This window comes from Dermacentor variabilis, chromosome 1, assembly GCF_050947875.1.
Source record: "Dermacentor variabilis isolate Ectoservices chromosome 1, ASM5094787v1, whole genome shotgun sequence".
NCBI lineage: Eukaryota > Metazoa > Arthropoda > Arachnida > Ixodida > Ixodidae > Dermacentor > Dermacentor variabilis.
In genome coordinates, this window is record NC_134568.1 from 20,454,618 (window position 1) to 20,469,382 (window position 14,765).

Sequence of the window (14,765 nt, forward strand, 5' to 3'; positions counted from 1 at the left end):
TGAGGGACGAAAGCGCCCTTTTTAGGACTAACTGCCCAGTTACTCCCGTTTTCCCCGGAATACTTCTTAGAGTGTAGAGTGGTGAACAATTTTACTTCTCATAAGGCACAGTATTCTTAAAGTATTCTTAAAAGGCGAGACCAGTGAGGCGTAGACCCCTAGTAGTACAGCATTCTGGGCTATATCAGGGGTCATTTTATCAAACGAGATCGTGCAAGGACGACGGCTAGTTTGGGCTAAAGTAATACAATGAATCACACGAGAAACAACGGACGGACAATGAAAGCCAATTTTTATTGCGCGTGCATTAAAACATTAGTCTGTGCCGACCAAGTTAAAATAAGCTGACAAGAATGTATACGGCGTAAAGTTGCAAACATAAAAGGAGTTAAAAGCGTTGAAATAATTTCATTATGTTAAAATGACAAGTATGCGAGTCGCGCATTGGGCTGCCTATAGAATTACCGCTTCCAAGAGCGGCCATCAGCTCGATTCACACTATCGACTACAGGCAGGACGTTCGTGCATGAGGCGTAGGTATGCTCTGGAGCATAACGACTCGTCTCACCTCAGCGATAGATTTCACGAGGAGCCAGGCGCCGGCGATGCCCAAAGCGAGCGACCCCACGGTTACCGCCGACACCACGCTGACCAACACGGAGTTTTCCCTCACCAAGGCGGCCAACGCCTGCAAGCAGCCCTGCGTGTATATCGCCCGCTCGATCGAGGCAGGTGACCTCTTTGACGTGTCCCTAACACCGTAGCCGCACATCACGTTGGGCAAGCTGCCCCGGTCCCTGCAGCAGGAATAGGGCACGCCGCAGCGCTCGCGGCTCGGGTTCCACTGGGAGCAGTTGAAGTAGGCGTTGTGCTGCCAGTCCAGGTAGCCCCGGGAGGTGATGCCACAGCAGCGCAGAGACGACTGGAGCGTGTTTATGAGGTCTTCCATGTCCGGGTCGTCCCTGTAGATGATTATTGCGCGCCGCAGAACGTTCTCGAGATGCCGCGAGCTGTTGGACGGGCCCAGTGTGGGCCATACAACGGTCAGCACGGCGACGAAGAAGGCTACGACCACGATACCAGACAGGCAAAAACCGTACAGACAGAGCAAGCGCGTGTTCTCGCGCAGTGCTCCGACGCAGCCGAGTCCGGCTATGACGAAGACGAGGCAGCCGACGACGATGAAGAACACGGCCGGATCGAAGGCGAGATCGACGTAGCGGTGCAGGATGCGCACCTTCACCATGAAGAGGTAGACGCCCATTAGCAGGGTCGTGCCTCCGAAGAACCAGTACAGCAAGTTCACCAAGAAGAGTATTCCCTTAAGCAGCAGCTCTACGGACATGGCTAAGCGGTTGCGGTGCCACGTACAGAATTACAGTGTTTAGCTCTCGGTCCAAGTATTTATAGTATTTCCGCCCCTTTTTGAGGCAAGAATCCAACGGACATGCGCGTTGCGCTTTCTCAAGTGTCTGCTGCCTTCGCTTTATGATTTTCAAAGAATTGATCAGCTGATAGAAATGGCGTCCACGACGTACTATGATATTCCTACTATGGGCGTTGTTGGCACGTGCCAGCCATCGCTGTGGTGTACTCAATGAAAAAAGAAAGGAGAAAGTGAGAGATAGGCATCGGAACAGGGCAATTTGCAGTGGATCTTGATATTTTATCTGGATGTTGAACGCGCTTTTTTGTTTTCATAATTTATTATCGCTTAAGAACGACAGGTTGGCAGATCTACTATGCATCCTGTAGCGTGCGCAGCAAAGAACAAAGTTAGCCCTGCATGAAGACTATGTAATCAGACAGTGATAACACTACAGCGGTCGCCTCTTGCCAGAAACCAATCGCTTCGCAGCCTTTTCTGCGCCCGGGAAGCTGCCAAATACTTCCATCGGGTCCGCTGCCACGACATGCCAGCACTCCTAATGGATTGATGGATGAATGCTATGAGAGCGCCTTTGAAAAGGGGTGGTGGGTGGGCCACCAAGGTATTTTTCTGTATTTTGCCTAATGTGTTACATATCTTATTTTTTTTACAAACGAAAAATTCCCTGCATCAAGGTTTCTTCACTACATGTATTATTGGCAACATTGTTTTTGTATGCCTCCGTTGTTTGTAGTCTCCCTACCTTTCTGTCACCAAATCTCCAATCATCTTTTATTATTCTTAGTTGCAGAAATGTTTACTTTCTCCCTGCTATCCCTGAACCAAGGAGCTTCAAGGAAGCCAGTGGAGCTAAACCGACAGCTGGGTAATCTTCACATTCTAATAAAACATGTTCCATCGTTTCCCTAGGTTTACCGCAGCAAGTACATGCTTCTTCCTTTGTGTTCCTCGCTTTAAAGCTACTCGTACTAAGGCATCCTGATCTCGTTTCGAAAAGGAAACAGCTTGCCTTTAAGTTATCATAAATTGTTTCTTTCCTGATTTCATTTTTACCTCTTAGGTAGTTACTCTAGTTACTCATAGCCAGTTTCTTTTCCGTGGCCGCCACCCAGGAGATTGTCTCAGCCACTTTGACAGGCGTTTAACGTTCTTTGTTACCATGTTGCTCACTATACCGCTTGCACACTTGCTGGTAAGCTTTCTAGTTCTTTTTCTCCACTGTGAATCAATGTTCTTCCTGTAAAAACATCTGAACACTCTCCCAGCCAATCACTTTCTTCCATATTTCTCCGTCGTTCCTCATAGTTTTACTGTTAGCTTCTCTCACTTCAAAACTTGTCCAGCCCATATTACCCTGCACGGTTTCAGTTCCAGTCTTCCCGTGAGCGCCCAATACGAGGCATCTCGCTGACCTTTTGTTACTATCGAGTCCTAACTGTGCCACCGACTTGAGGCAAACAACCGTATTCCCCAGTGTAAGTCGGGGAAACATTACACCTTTCCACATACCCCGAGCACCTCATACGTACTGTATTTACATAGCGCTCTGTGTTTCATTATGGCCGCATTTATCTTCCCATTTAGTACTATTGTTTTCCCCTGTGTTTCTATATATCTAATGCCTTCGTTTATCTATACACTCTAAAAAAATCCACGCTTACCTAAACGTGCGTTTGCAGTCTTTTTTACACGCTTAATCTAAGCGTGATGTTTCTCCACGCTTACTGATCACGCCTGCTAGGAGTGATCAGCAACTCCTCGCTTAGCAGACGTGATAAGGACGTCATACGTAAGAGGCAAGGGACACAAAAAGAAACGAAGAGCACGACGTGCACCGGGACCGATCGGAACGGCACGAGCCCTCGAGGCGCGTGACTCGAGGTGTGATCGGAGGAGAAGCGGCGCCAAGCTGGGGATTATCGACGTGGCTCAGGGCCAAGAAGGTTGGAGCGCCAGCTTCGCATTGGCGACGGGAGCCACGCAGGTTCGGACAGGCCCGTGACGCTGGCGACCCAGGGTGTGGCCGTCGCCCTCGGCGACGTTCTAGCGAGGCTCCCTGGACCTGCTGCAGCCTCACACGGCAGTGCCGGACACTCCAGGAATTGGATCCCCCTTTTTCGGCAGACCAGCATGGACCAAAGTCCCCGGGGCTTCTCGCCGGCACTCGGAGAAGCGGTGGAGCGAGGTGTTAGACCTAGCCAGGCAGGCCGGAGTGATCCGTCACCGACAGAGTTCGGGAAGCCGGCATCCGAGACGGAGGAGCTCGCCGGCCGATACCAAGGAAGCAAGACTTGCGGAGTCGGCGGGAGCACTGACGGTGACCAAGAGCCGACGCACATCGGACTTGGAGTGACGTGCGACAACGGAACCTTGTAAGAGCGTTCCTTTTTGTAAGCGTGCAGCCATAGGCCAGGGTTGCCGGACTTTCGCGCGGAACGTGCTAAGGACGAACTTAGGGGAGGATAAGGACATATTTAGGCTACGCAAGTGTGGAGCTTTATTTTTGTCAGTTGAGTTTTGAGTTACATTTTCAGTGTGTTTTATTTTGGGTTTGTTCTCAGTAAAGTCTGTTTGCTGTGCTCGCCTGCGTCTGCAGACTCCATCTCTGCCAACGCCCGCACGGCCCCGGGATCAGTGTGACAAAGGACCCCAGTTCTTACACTTATTATGGCGTGAGCAATCTCCACACTTAGAGAGGGTTTCCGAGGTGGTAAAGGGGATGGATTGACCCCTTAAACTTCGTAAAGTAGCGACAGTCTCCTCCTCCGCCTTCACTCCTCCTCGTTTCTCCTCTCTTTCACGCTCCCTCCTCGACCATGGCGCCTCCTACACTGCTCGATGGTAGCAACGGCGCCAACATGCGCTCCTCACCACTCCGTAGACGCTTCTCGAGCAAACGTGGTGCTGATGCACTGCACGAGGGCCCACGTGATGCTATTAGGCCAATAGCGAAGCGGCGTCGGCCTCGGCTAGAGCGCGCGAGGAGGAGGCAGCATTCTTCAAAGCGTGGCACTACTTTACGAAGTTTAAGCGGTTTTAGCATGCCCCATCTCTCACTCACCCCTTCTCTGCATGCGTTGGAAGCAACGAAGAAACACCGACCATGGTTGGCTTGGGCGCTTGGGTCGCATCTCTGAAGCGAGCTTTGCTCACCAAGCTCTTCGCAGTCCTCTTCTTTAACTTCTGCTTCGATGGCGCAGACTGTGACGAACCAGGACGCTAGACATTGAAGAATTCCGGAGAAGGAGAAGCTTAATATACGGTCAGAGAGATTGCGCAAGGCGCTCCCGCCAATGACATTGAAACTAATCCACTCAGAAGGGGCTTGGCAAAGCCCTGGCACATTTCAACGACTCCAAGGAATGTAAAACGTAAACAAGCCCCTCCGTATCTCATTGCACAAAAGGACGAATGCACTCTCAACCGTGCTCTGTAGCGCCACGCGTTCAAAGATAGCAAGGCTGGTGTAGGATAGGGAAGTCAGGACAGAATTTCCCGCATTAAAATAACCATGATATTGCCCTCTTTCTTCGATTGTTAGCCCAAAACATCTGATCAAATTCTTTTTCAGTAGCCTCTTTCTCTGAGAAAGACGAATATTCTAGGCTGTGAAAAAAGTATTTTACACATATTTCTTCCTGGGGTAAATCTTTTATTCATAATATTCATTCCCAGGAAATATGATACAATGAAACGTTGATGCTTAAAAACAAAACTTCCAGAGCTAAAGCGGTTTCAGATCGCTGAGAAAGCGTAAGTCTCTATATGATTTTGATTTAAATGCGCATTGCGATGAAAAAATGTTTTAATCGTGTTTGCGCCCATGATATTTCTTTGCTTGTTCTTGGCGTTAAGTTGGTTGCACAAAAATTGCCGATATGCAGCAGGATATGTTACATATTACATACCATAAAGGCATAGACACATCAATAGTGCCTTTTGTAGGGATGTAACACTACTGATCTCCATGCTTTCCTGCATGCTCACAGCTGGAGATGAGGAGCCTTGTTTCCCCCCAGACAATGAATGGTCCTTTAAGGTCACTTAGCGCGATCTGAAACAAAAATAGAAAAGAAAATTTCTTAATACCAAAAGTATAATACTGTATAGGCGAAAACATGTTTCTTTTGGACTAAATGTGCTAACGAAGACAGCTTGCTTTTTCGCTGCTTTAACAGTGATTGCAATTCTTCTGACATTCCTCCGACTGACTGCTCTTAAAATGTTCTGGTTTGGAAGTTTTTAGAAGCAGCTAAGTGACAGAGGAAAGGTGGTCAAATCACCACAATAATGAGAGCAATAATAAGAGCAGTAGCACGTGTGGTTACAACCTCGCATGCCAATTAGACAATTGACAATTAGACCGGAAGCTCTGTGCTGCAATGAAGGAACGTCGCTCATTGCAGTCCGCCGGAAAATCCACACCAAAAATGGCCGAGCGCAGACACGAAAACACAACGGCCTCCTTCAACCTCCCCAAGAAAATTTTCGAATTCACCGCAGGGCAGCGAGAATGCGCAAAGCGTTGTTGTCCCTGGCCCACGCTCTGCGCAGACCCCGTGATATATCACGGCTCTCTTATTTGGATTTTTATAAGCGTGGTGGAGAGTTCTCGCGCGAGCGCTCCGCGGGATGTTAAGCGTGTGATCTGCGTTTCTCACGCGTACGCAGCTCGCTCACGCTTGCACAAGACAGAACCATGACAGACCGTCTTGCGCTCACGCTTAAATGAAGGAATGTCACGCTTATATTCGGTCACGTGTTGCTTGAAATGTCATCCGCGCCTCATTTACATGCGCGTCACGCTTAAAATTACAGTTTAGCGTGAGATTAAGCGTGGAATTTTTTATAGTGTACACCGAGGTATATGAATCATTTTGCCCGTTGTATTTCCCAGTTTTGTATTGACACTGTCTGTTCAATTTTTTTCATTGGATACCATTAGATCTGATTTTTTAACGCTAAATTTCACATTTAAATTCTCGCCTTCCTGTCCACAAATATTAGCCAGATGATGCATATCACTCTGCTTGTTAGCAAGCAACGCAATTTCGTCCGCATAAAACAAACCTGGAAACTACTGCTCTACAATTATGCCCGCCTGTTTGCATGAAATATTACATCCGATATCGATTACTTCTAGTGCCCTTTCCGTCCTTACCATGTATATCATAAACAGTAGCCAGGAGAAAGGGCACCCCCGTCTCAACCCCTTGATGACATAAACTTTCTCCTCGCTCCTCAGCACTTCCCATTCAACGCAAATGGTATTTTCTAGGTAAATCTACCTCAGAAGCTGTAGCTCTATACAGTAGTTGCTTAGGCCTTCTTCCAGGATATCCCAAAAATGTTGCGGTCAGCATTGACATACGCTCCGGTAATGTCTAAACATGCTGCATATAACGGCCTCCTTTCTTCTCCGGATATTTGAATACACTGATTAAGGACCAATAAGTTATCATCCAGAAGCCTACCGATTCCGCATGAAGCCATTCTGAAGTTCTCACAATATGCCATTATGTTCTGCCCATGCTTGCAGTTTCACTTTATTTGCCCGCATTGCTAACCTGTATATTACCGATGTGATGGTCAACGGTCTATATGAGTGAATTGTATCTTTTTTTCCCTCTTAGCTTTATAAATTAAGTTCATTATACCATGTCGCCTACTGTCTGGTATTCGTCTGTCTTGTAAACTTTATTCTAGTGCCTTTGACACCGCTCCCTTACTCTTTAATCCTAGTTCATTGATCAGACTAACGGGAACCTCCTCTAACCCTGTGGCTCTGAGGTTAGGATATTTATCGTTGGCTTTTTTGCAGTTAAGATTTCTCAGCCTTTTCTGTCTGGCTCTCCTTTATGCTCTTTATTTTTTTATCAGAATCGACCTCGTCATTACATTGAAATCATTCGGCTGTTATTTTCGGGGTGTAATTTAATGCCGCGTCCCCATCCAGTTTGTTTTCACCTCCGTTTAGGATATGTCGTAGTATCGTTCGAGACTTGTTGCCGAATAAGTTAAGGTGGTTCCAAAATACTCTAGGTGGGCCTTCTCTTTCTCACTTGTTTCCGACAACCAACGTTCGATTTCACCTCTAACCCTCTGAGCGCCAATTTCTTTCGCCAAGTATGCCACCCCATCACCACCCCAGGGTCGATTTTGTTATTGCAGATTTAAAATGTTCAGAGGGCCCTATTTGGAAAAGATTTTCCGCGATTTTTTTTAGATTGATCATAAAGTGGCAAAAAAACTATTTTCCGTATGTAAATATGCATTATTTATACATGAATGCGGATGGGCTTGCATAAATGGTTATTATAAGAATAAAGAAGCACACACACTGGTATAGACATATTCCGATTCGGCACTACGGCAGCAGTCAGCAACGCAGGAATCACCCCTTGACTCTTTTGCCGAAGAGCAACCGGTGCGCACGTCCGTAGCCTAATAGAACCATCTACCTGAGCGCATGCAAAATAACTCGATGGTTGTGTGCCCGTCAGAAATAAAAATAAAGTCGCAGTTTCGCCGGAAAGGCGAAGCATCGATTGCGATAGCAAATTAGTGGACAGCTATACGAAGTAAGGATAGTAGTTTTATCGGCCGTATGAACTTGTAAACACAGGCATCCTAACTAAATTAACGAACATGGTATCACGCGCACACAAGCAAACCTGAACACACCTCACTCGATGACCGCGGAAACTCGCTGTCAAAACGCGGCAGTGAGGCAACGTGGCCGCAGCAGCAGCGGGAGAATTGTCCTCTGTGCTACCGCTCGTATCAACACGAACTAAGTGGCGAAAACACAACGAAGCGCGGACTCTGTGCGCAGCGCAGATGGTTTACAAGGTACAGAGGGCCCGGCTGAATCCTGCGCGGCTGCCCGGGCCACCCAGAGTGAAAGATTAATTTTTGCCACCTGATGATGTTTAACGTTCATTTCGCCCCCATCGAAATGCGGCCGCGCTGACCGGCATTTGATCCCACGACCACGTCCTTACCATCGCGACGCCGTAGCCACTAAGCCGCCACGGCGGGTGCAACTGCGAAATTGAAGCCGAGCAGTAGCGAAGTAATTTTCGGTTAGCATCAATCGTAAGTCGAGCACCAATTTCGAGATGTTCATCTCGAAAGTTTGTCAGGAAATGCATCGGATGGTCTAGTGAAGGTCGCCCTGAACTGATGGGGGGTACTTAGGGTGAGTGTGAAATTTAATACCAATTCATTTGGCGGTACTATTTTAAGGACGGATATCTCGCCTACAATGGCTATTTCTCGAATCTGCGTCGTGCTCTTGTTTGTTTCTTTCTTTTTTTCCTTTCCTTGCATTTGGCCAAACACGCAGCCAGTACCTTCACTGCGTGCGTGCTACATCGCGAACAACACAGTTGAAGTGACCTCGTGCACAATGAAAAGGCTGGCCGCACGTGCGACAGCAACGCTCGCAAACAAAAGAGAAAGAGCTTGCAACGCGACGCTCACCGAGCCGAATGCACGCAGCTGACAGCTGCAGTCGTGGCCGAGCGGTTAAGGCGATGGACTAGAAATCCATTGGGGTCTCCCCGCACAGGTTCGAATCCTGTCGACTGCGATTTTTGTTTTTTTTTACATGGCGAGCCTGTATGATTTTCTTCGGGGAGCCGGTCTGACACGTTTTTTTATGCTTCATATCTCTTTATTTTAGATGTAGAAGCAAGGGTACTGCAATCTTTGCTTAGCGCGTTGCTGCAGCATACGATAAGCATAGAAATAGAACTTACGCGATCAACGTCATTAGTAATATGTTTTCATGTCTCATCTGAAAAATAGATACATCAAATATGAGATATTTACCGGTTGCGCGATGTATTTAGAAGCATGGATTCGAATCTCCGTACACATAAACACTCCAATTTCATCTGTCCAGGTGCTTAACTTCGTGTTCACCAACCACCCTGTCGGCCATCGTAGCCCACATATTCCAGGGTATCAGCAGCTGCCAGTCTGACGCAGGATATGAAGCGGTATGCTTTCCCTGTCGCCTTCCACGCAGGCCACAGCGACTGGACATAGACAGGCAGGCCCAGAAGATCGCAAAAGCGTTAGCCCCTCCCGCTGCAGAATTCTCTACCAAACCAAGCATGCTTTGCGTTACATATACACGGTTTGGGAATTTACAAGACTTCCGGAATATTTAAAGATCGCCTCTTGCTGATAACATAATCCTAGTCCTTAAGCTAATTTACTCAGAGGCCGACATTACTCGCACGAGAAATTGAAACGCATATTCAACTAATTAATGAAAGTACACTGATTAATAATTAATTACATTATGCCACATATTACAATTTATGAATTGTAGCCGGTCAGTGTGCAAGGTATATCTATTTGGAATGAACGTCCAGAATGACGCCAGTTTGGAGATATGCGCAATCAAACTGGCAGTAAGAGTGCACTGTTGTCCTACTTACTTTTTAAAGAAAACGCTCGTTTATGCATTGAAGCACAATAAGTAACTGGAACACCCTTGGATTTCGCTCGGCACTTTGAAAATTCATACCTCGAAGCTGCTGTCACCCTGAGAGTTCGTCACCCTGAGAGCTCAGCGGCTACAATTCGTATTGAAATATGGGCTGTAAAGTAATTAAGAAGTTAATTAGTGGATCTTTGATAGTTAGTTGAATATGTGTTTCCATTTCTCGTGATAGAATGTCTATCACTTCGAATAATCCAGCTAAGGGAGAAGAATTGTGCTATTTGCCGCAAGCGATTATATAAACATTCCGGAAAACTTAAGAATGATCACCCTGCATGCCAACTGGAGTCGGGTCTCCTTTAAGTTTTTATTGTTAGTGACAATCAAATAGGACGTGACAAACAATGAAGCCAGCGAGACCATAGGGGAAGGCAAATGCTACGTTTAACTGAAATGTAGAAATAATCAGGTAAGAGAAATGACAGTGGACGAAAAGATTATTCGCCGCAGGTTACCGTGGCGCCATCCCTCTGGCCAGTTTCTCGGGAATTCTCGTGCAAGATTAGGCCTGGCCGGCACTGGCAATGTTAGCCAGCGGGGTGCACCGGCAAAACGCGGAGAACGTGGAACGTCCTTTTACTCTCAGGTGCGGCACGCTGTGCGAGCTCAGGAGCATGCAGCTGGAGTTCAAAAGCTGACGGGAGCGTGAATCGGTCAGCAATCGAGATAGGTAATTAAGGCTCTTTTATACTCCGACGTTCTCGGCGCGCGGGCGAGTGGCGGTTGCGGTTGGATAAGTCACGTCCGCGACGCCGCCCCAGGCGCAAATCCGGCACTTTACACTGCAACCACTTCCGACGCGGCGCAGCGGCCTCAGCTGGAAAAGCGTATGCGCAGTTAATGCGCAGAACGTCGCGCCACCTGTCGTGAACCCGCGAAACAATTTCATTCGCCACTCGGGCCTGTGCCTGTGAAGTGTCTCCCTCGTTTCGTACGGATTTCGCGCGCGTTTTTCTCCCTCTTTGTGATCTGCTTCGTATTTGTTCTCGGCGATGGCGCGGACATACCCCGTACGAAGGAACATTATTCTCCGTTTGTTGGTACATCGTCTGCGTCGCAAGAGGAAGATGTCCCTCTACATAAGAGAGATCTTCGACAAGCGTCCGGAGTACGGCGAGTACCACCACCTCGTACAGGAGCTGCGGCAGAGCGATCCTGAATATCACTTCAAGTATTTCAGGTAAATGAAAGCGAGTTACACAACACCTGTATTGCTTCCGAGATTGTGTAGCTCGAGCACGCTGTTTTTCATTAACTGCGTCACAAGTCTAGCCTAGGTGCCGGGCAGTAAGCCTAATTGCTTGAAGTGCGTCGCAGACTGTCGAAGAAAGTTTCTCACCTTGCCGTAGTACAATAGTGCAGTGGTGCCATGTCGAAGTTCAGAAGGAACGCAAGAATTCGCCGGGTGCCCACCAAGCCAAGCTAAATCCAAAAATAGAAAAACAGGCAGACGGGTGACCGAACAGGCCAACGCTCAGATGCGCGGCCGGTCTCTCTCGGTTCGGCGACGTGCCTGACGAATGACGCATGCATCTGGCTCGTCATTCGCCGATTGGCCCGTCGCCAGGCAACGGAAGTAAGCCGCAAAGTTTAATTTAATTTATATGCAGATATTTTTGCTTTTACCGGGAAAGAATAAGAAGAATAAGACAATTTCTGTTAATCTCATTTCACACTCTTTTTTGTTCCATGTCGCGGCAGCAAGCGGTCGGCGTTAAGAGGAAGCTTTAGCTCGAGTGCTCCTATCTAAATACATGTAGAAGGAGAATTCGTTTTTCTCGGCAACCACTGCACCAAATTTGACGAGGTTTGTTGCATTTAAAAGACAAACTTAAAATCTAGTGACTGTTTGTTTCGAATTTTTGAGGTAGATTGTTAATTTTTTATTAAAAATTGGCAAAATCGAAAATTTTCAGAAAACGAAACTATCAAGTTTACAACTCTGTAACTTAACCACTAAAAATTATAATACAATTCTGTGAACTGCATCTAATAGTACATCTAAAGCGGACAAAATTGATACGTTACACATGAATATAAAAAGAATTAATCATAGTGAAATACAACTTTTGCAAAAAGCGTTGTAACGAACGTAACAAATTCATGTAAGATGTAAAATGACAGATTGAATTTGTCCGCTTTGAATGATCTAATGGATTCCGTTTACAGATCTGCGATATCGGTTCTTGATGCAGAGCTGTGAAATTGTAAATTTGGTGCTTCTATTTTTTTCAAACGGTCAAATATTTGAAAATCGTTTCAAGAAAATTCAAGCCCTAAATCGAAATTCCGCTTCCAACAGTTACTAGAATTTAACTTTCTCTTTCAAATTCAACAAAGTTCATCAAAATCGGTCCAGAGGTTATCTCAGAAAAACGTTTTTGCGTTGTACATGTATTTGAATAGGCCGCGTCGGAGTTGGGCCCTAGCTAAAGCTTCCTCTTAATACTATAGAGTGATTTGTTTCCTGCTTCCACTTTTCGGCGAGTGTCCGCTCTTGTTATATTCCTTTCTCAATGACTAAACGCTCTTAGGACGATAAGTCACTTCCAGGCGACGAGCGGCTACGCCTTATCAAGAACACTGATAACGCCGGCGGGACAAGCAATGTGGCGAAGTTCAATGCGTAGGGATAGCTTTTAATTCTTTTATTTTTGTATTGCTGACGTCATCATCGCGTCACAGCGGGAAGTTTGAACAGCTTAATGTCAGTACGCCACGTGGTGGCACTCACGCGAACTAAATCCTCGTGTGCAGAATAACGGGGGCCGAATCTTATAACGGTTCGGAAGGGAACCGGTTCACTTGGCCTCATCTGATTGGTCAAAAGTTTGCTTACGTCAGAGACAGCGGGGCGGCACCGCAAATTATGATGTTACGTCACGCATCTGTCAATCATTTCCAAAGCGAACCCGTCTTTGGCTAAGAGCGGAACCGGCGAAGGGGTAGTCTGCTTTGGGTTCCATTGCTGTGGCTTGGCGGTTGGCTTGCGACCCCGGAGACACGCAGGCGTCGCGCGCGTTGGTTGCTTTGGAGGCTATCACTTGCCTATGTCGTCTGCTTGGCGTTGCTTTTTAACGCGACAGCGTTAAGGAGCTTGTGTCGCAGAAAAGCCGGTGTCGTCGGCGTCGGTGTCGGCGGCGTTGGCCGTGAGCGATAAATCCCAGCAGGCACTTCATGAATAAAAAAAGAACTTGCAAGATGGGCTGGGTGGGAATCGAACCAGGGTCTCCGGAGTGTGAGACGGAGACGTTACCACTGAGCCACGAGTTCGACGCTTCGAAGCGGTACAAAAGCGCCTCTAGTGAACGCGGTGTTGCCTTAGAAACGAGCTGTTTCTAAGGCTCAGGCGTGCGTCGCTTGCTCAGGCGCACATTTCGTTGTCGCGCCGAACGCTGCGTTGCTCGACGCTCACCGCGTCCGATGCGGGGCGCGTAGTCGCTGCGCCGTAGCCCATTGTCTTACACCCCTTGGCGGGTCGACGGGAACGCTGTCGCGTTCCACTCTTGAAGGCGAAGCTTAAGCGTCCTCCAATTTTTTTGGTGTCGACCACGGATGGAAGTGCGATGCGCGTTCAAAGTAGTCCTTTTGCAGGCTACGCTATCAATTGGAGGAGACTCGGGTGCAAGCGTAACAGTGGTACATCATTCCAGGCAGAGGTAGTCATTGCGCGCTGTGGTCTACAGTTCCCAGAGGTCGGTCGGAAGCGAAGCATTCATCAGAATGGCCTATAGGTCTCTGCTGCCGACACTGTCCACGAAGTTGCTCTCGCAATCACTGTGTTGGCCGGTAGAAGGGCTGGGTCAGCTTTCTCGTGACCTCCAATTCAAAGTCAATACCAAGGAGATATTTGCATGGTGAGATCGAATTCCCCATGCTATCGCCAGCGTGAATAGCTCGCAGATCGCCGTTCAGCAATCAGAACGGTTCAACCTAGGCTGGTTCAGCGCTTCCTTCGTTCGGATGATAAAACTATACAGTCAGGACGGGAAGATATTGTGGAGATCTATTATTTGGCTGCCCTTTTTTCTCTAATTCCCGGGAGTGCCACACTTTGTTCCTCAATTTTACGGCACAGCAAGCACCGTCAGCACCACACTCTTCGATTTTATTTCGCGCAGGCAATGCAGGGCCCGTACATCGTAATGTCTGAGTTCAATTGCAATTTCAATTGCTTCTCTCGCACGGCGCGCAGTGGGGCAAGTCGCATGGAATAGCGGCAGCGCGACGGCGAGCGAGTCATGTCCGAGCCGATGACGAAGGGCGAAAAAAGAAGGAAAATTGATATAATCGGCTAGTAACGGTGACCCTAAGAACCAGTTCACGGGTTTGTCGCGCTCGCTATTTCGGAAGTGCTGGTAGTGCATTCCTGTTGCGTGCATCGTGCAAGCTCCTGGTAGCAGACGACAAAGCGCTGCGCTCTGCCAACTCATTTACGCTTGCAATACCACCTGTTAGCTGAGAATGAAAAAGAATGACATTAATAAATTACTTCTGCATTGCGTAAACGCCCGGCCCCACACGTTTATACTTTAGAACTTGCCGTATAATATTTAATTTATATTTATTATTTAATTAGGAAGCATAAACATTCTGCTGTTCCTCGATTAGCTCATCATATGATGACGTACACTTCAGAGGTAGCACCCTCTCGTCTATTGGTAGCGTCCTCCTCTTCTTCCACCTCCGGCTTGGGAAGGAAGGAAGGAAATCAACTTTATTCGAGGTCCTGCAGGCCACGAGAGCTTTGGGCTCTCATGGAGTGGGCGTCTCCCACGACGGAACCGGGAAGTTGAGTTTCCTGGCGGCGTCGTGGACCTGCTGGACGGCCCAGAGTCCCAAGCCCAGAGACGGCTT

The 14,765-nt window shown here is 47.7% G+C and overlaps 1 protein-coding gene and 1 non-coding gene across 2 annotated transcripts; one reads left to right on the top strand and one right to left on the bottom strand.

Moving 5' to 3' along the window:
- Positions 1–305: 305 nt before the first annotated feature.
- On the bottom strand, positions 306–1,375 carry LOC142570295 (tetraspanin-33-like). Its single transcript, XM_075678691.1, has one exon. It carries the CDS (start codon positions 1,343–1,345, stop codon positions 506–508), a length of 840 nt encoding a protein of 279 aa, XP_075534806.1. The 5' UTR covers positions 1,346–1,375; the 3' UTR covers positions 306–505.
- A 7,527-nt stretch (positions 1,376–8,902) lies between these two features.
- Positions 8,903–8,984, top strand: TRNAS-AGA (transfer RNA serine (anticodon AGA)). The gene has a single exon. It is a non-coding gene; the product is annotated as a tRNA-Ser (tRNA).
- The last annotated feature ends 5,781 nt before the right edge of the window (positions 8,985–14,765 follow it).

Excerpts from the sequence above, each read along its gene's own strand:
- LOC142570295 (XM_075678691.1), bottom strand. The coding sequence starts at position 1,345 with ATGTCCGTAGAGCTGCTGCTTAAGGGAATACTCTTCTTGGTGAACTTG.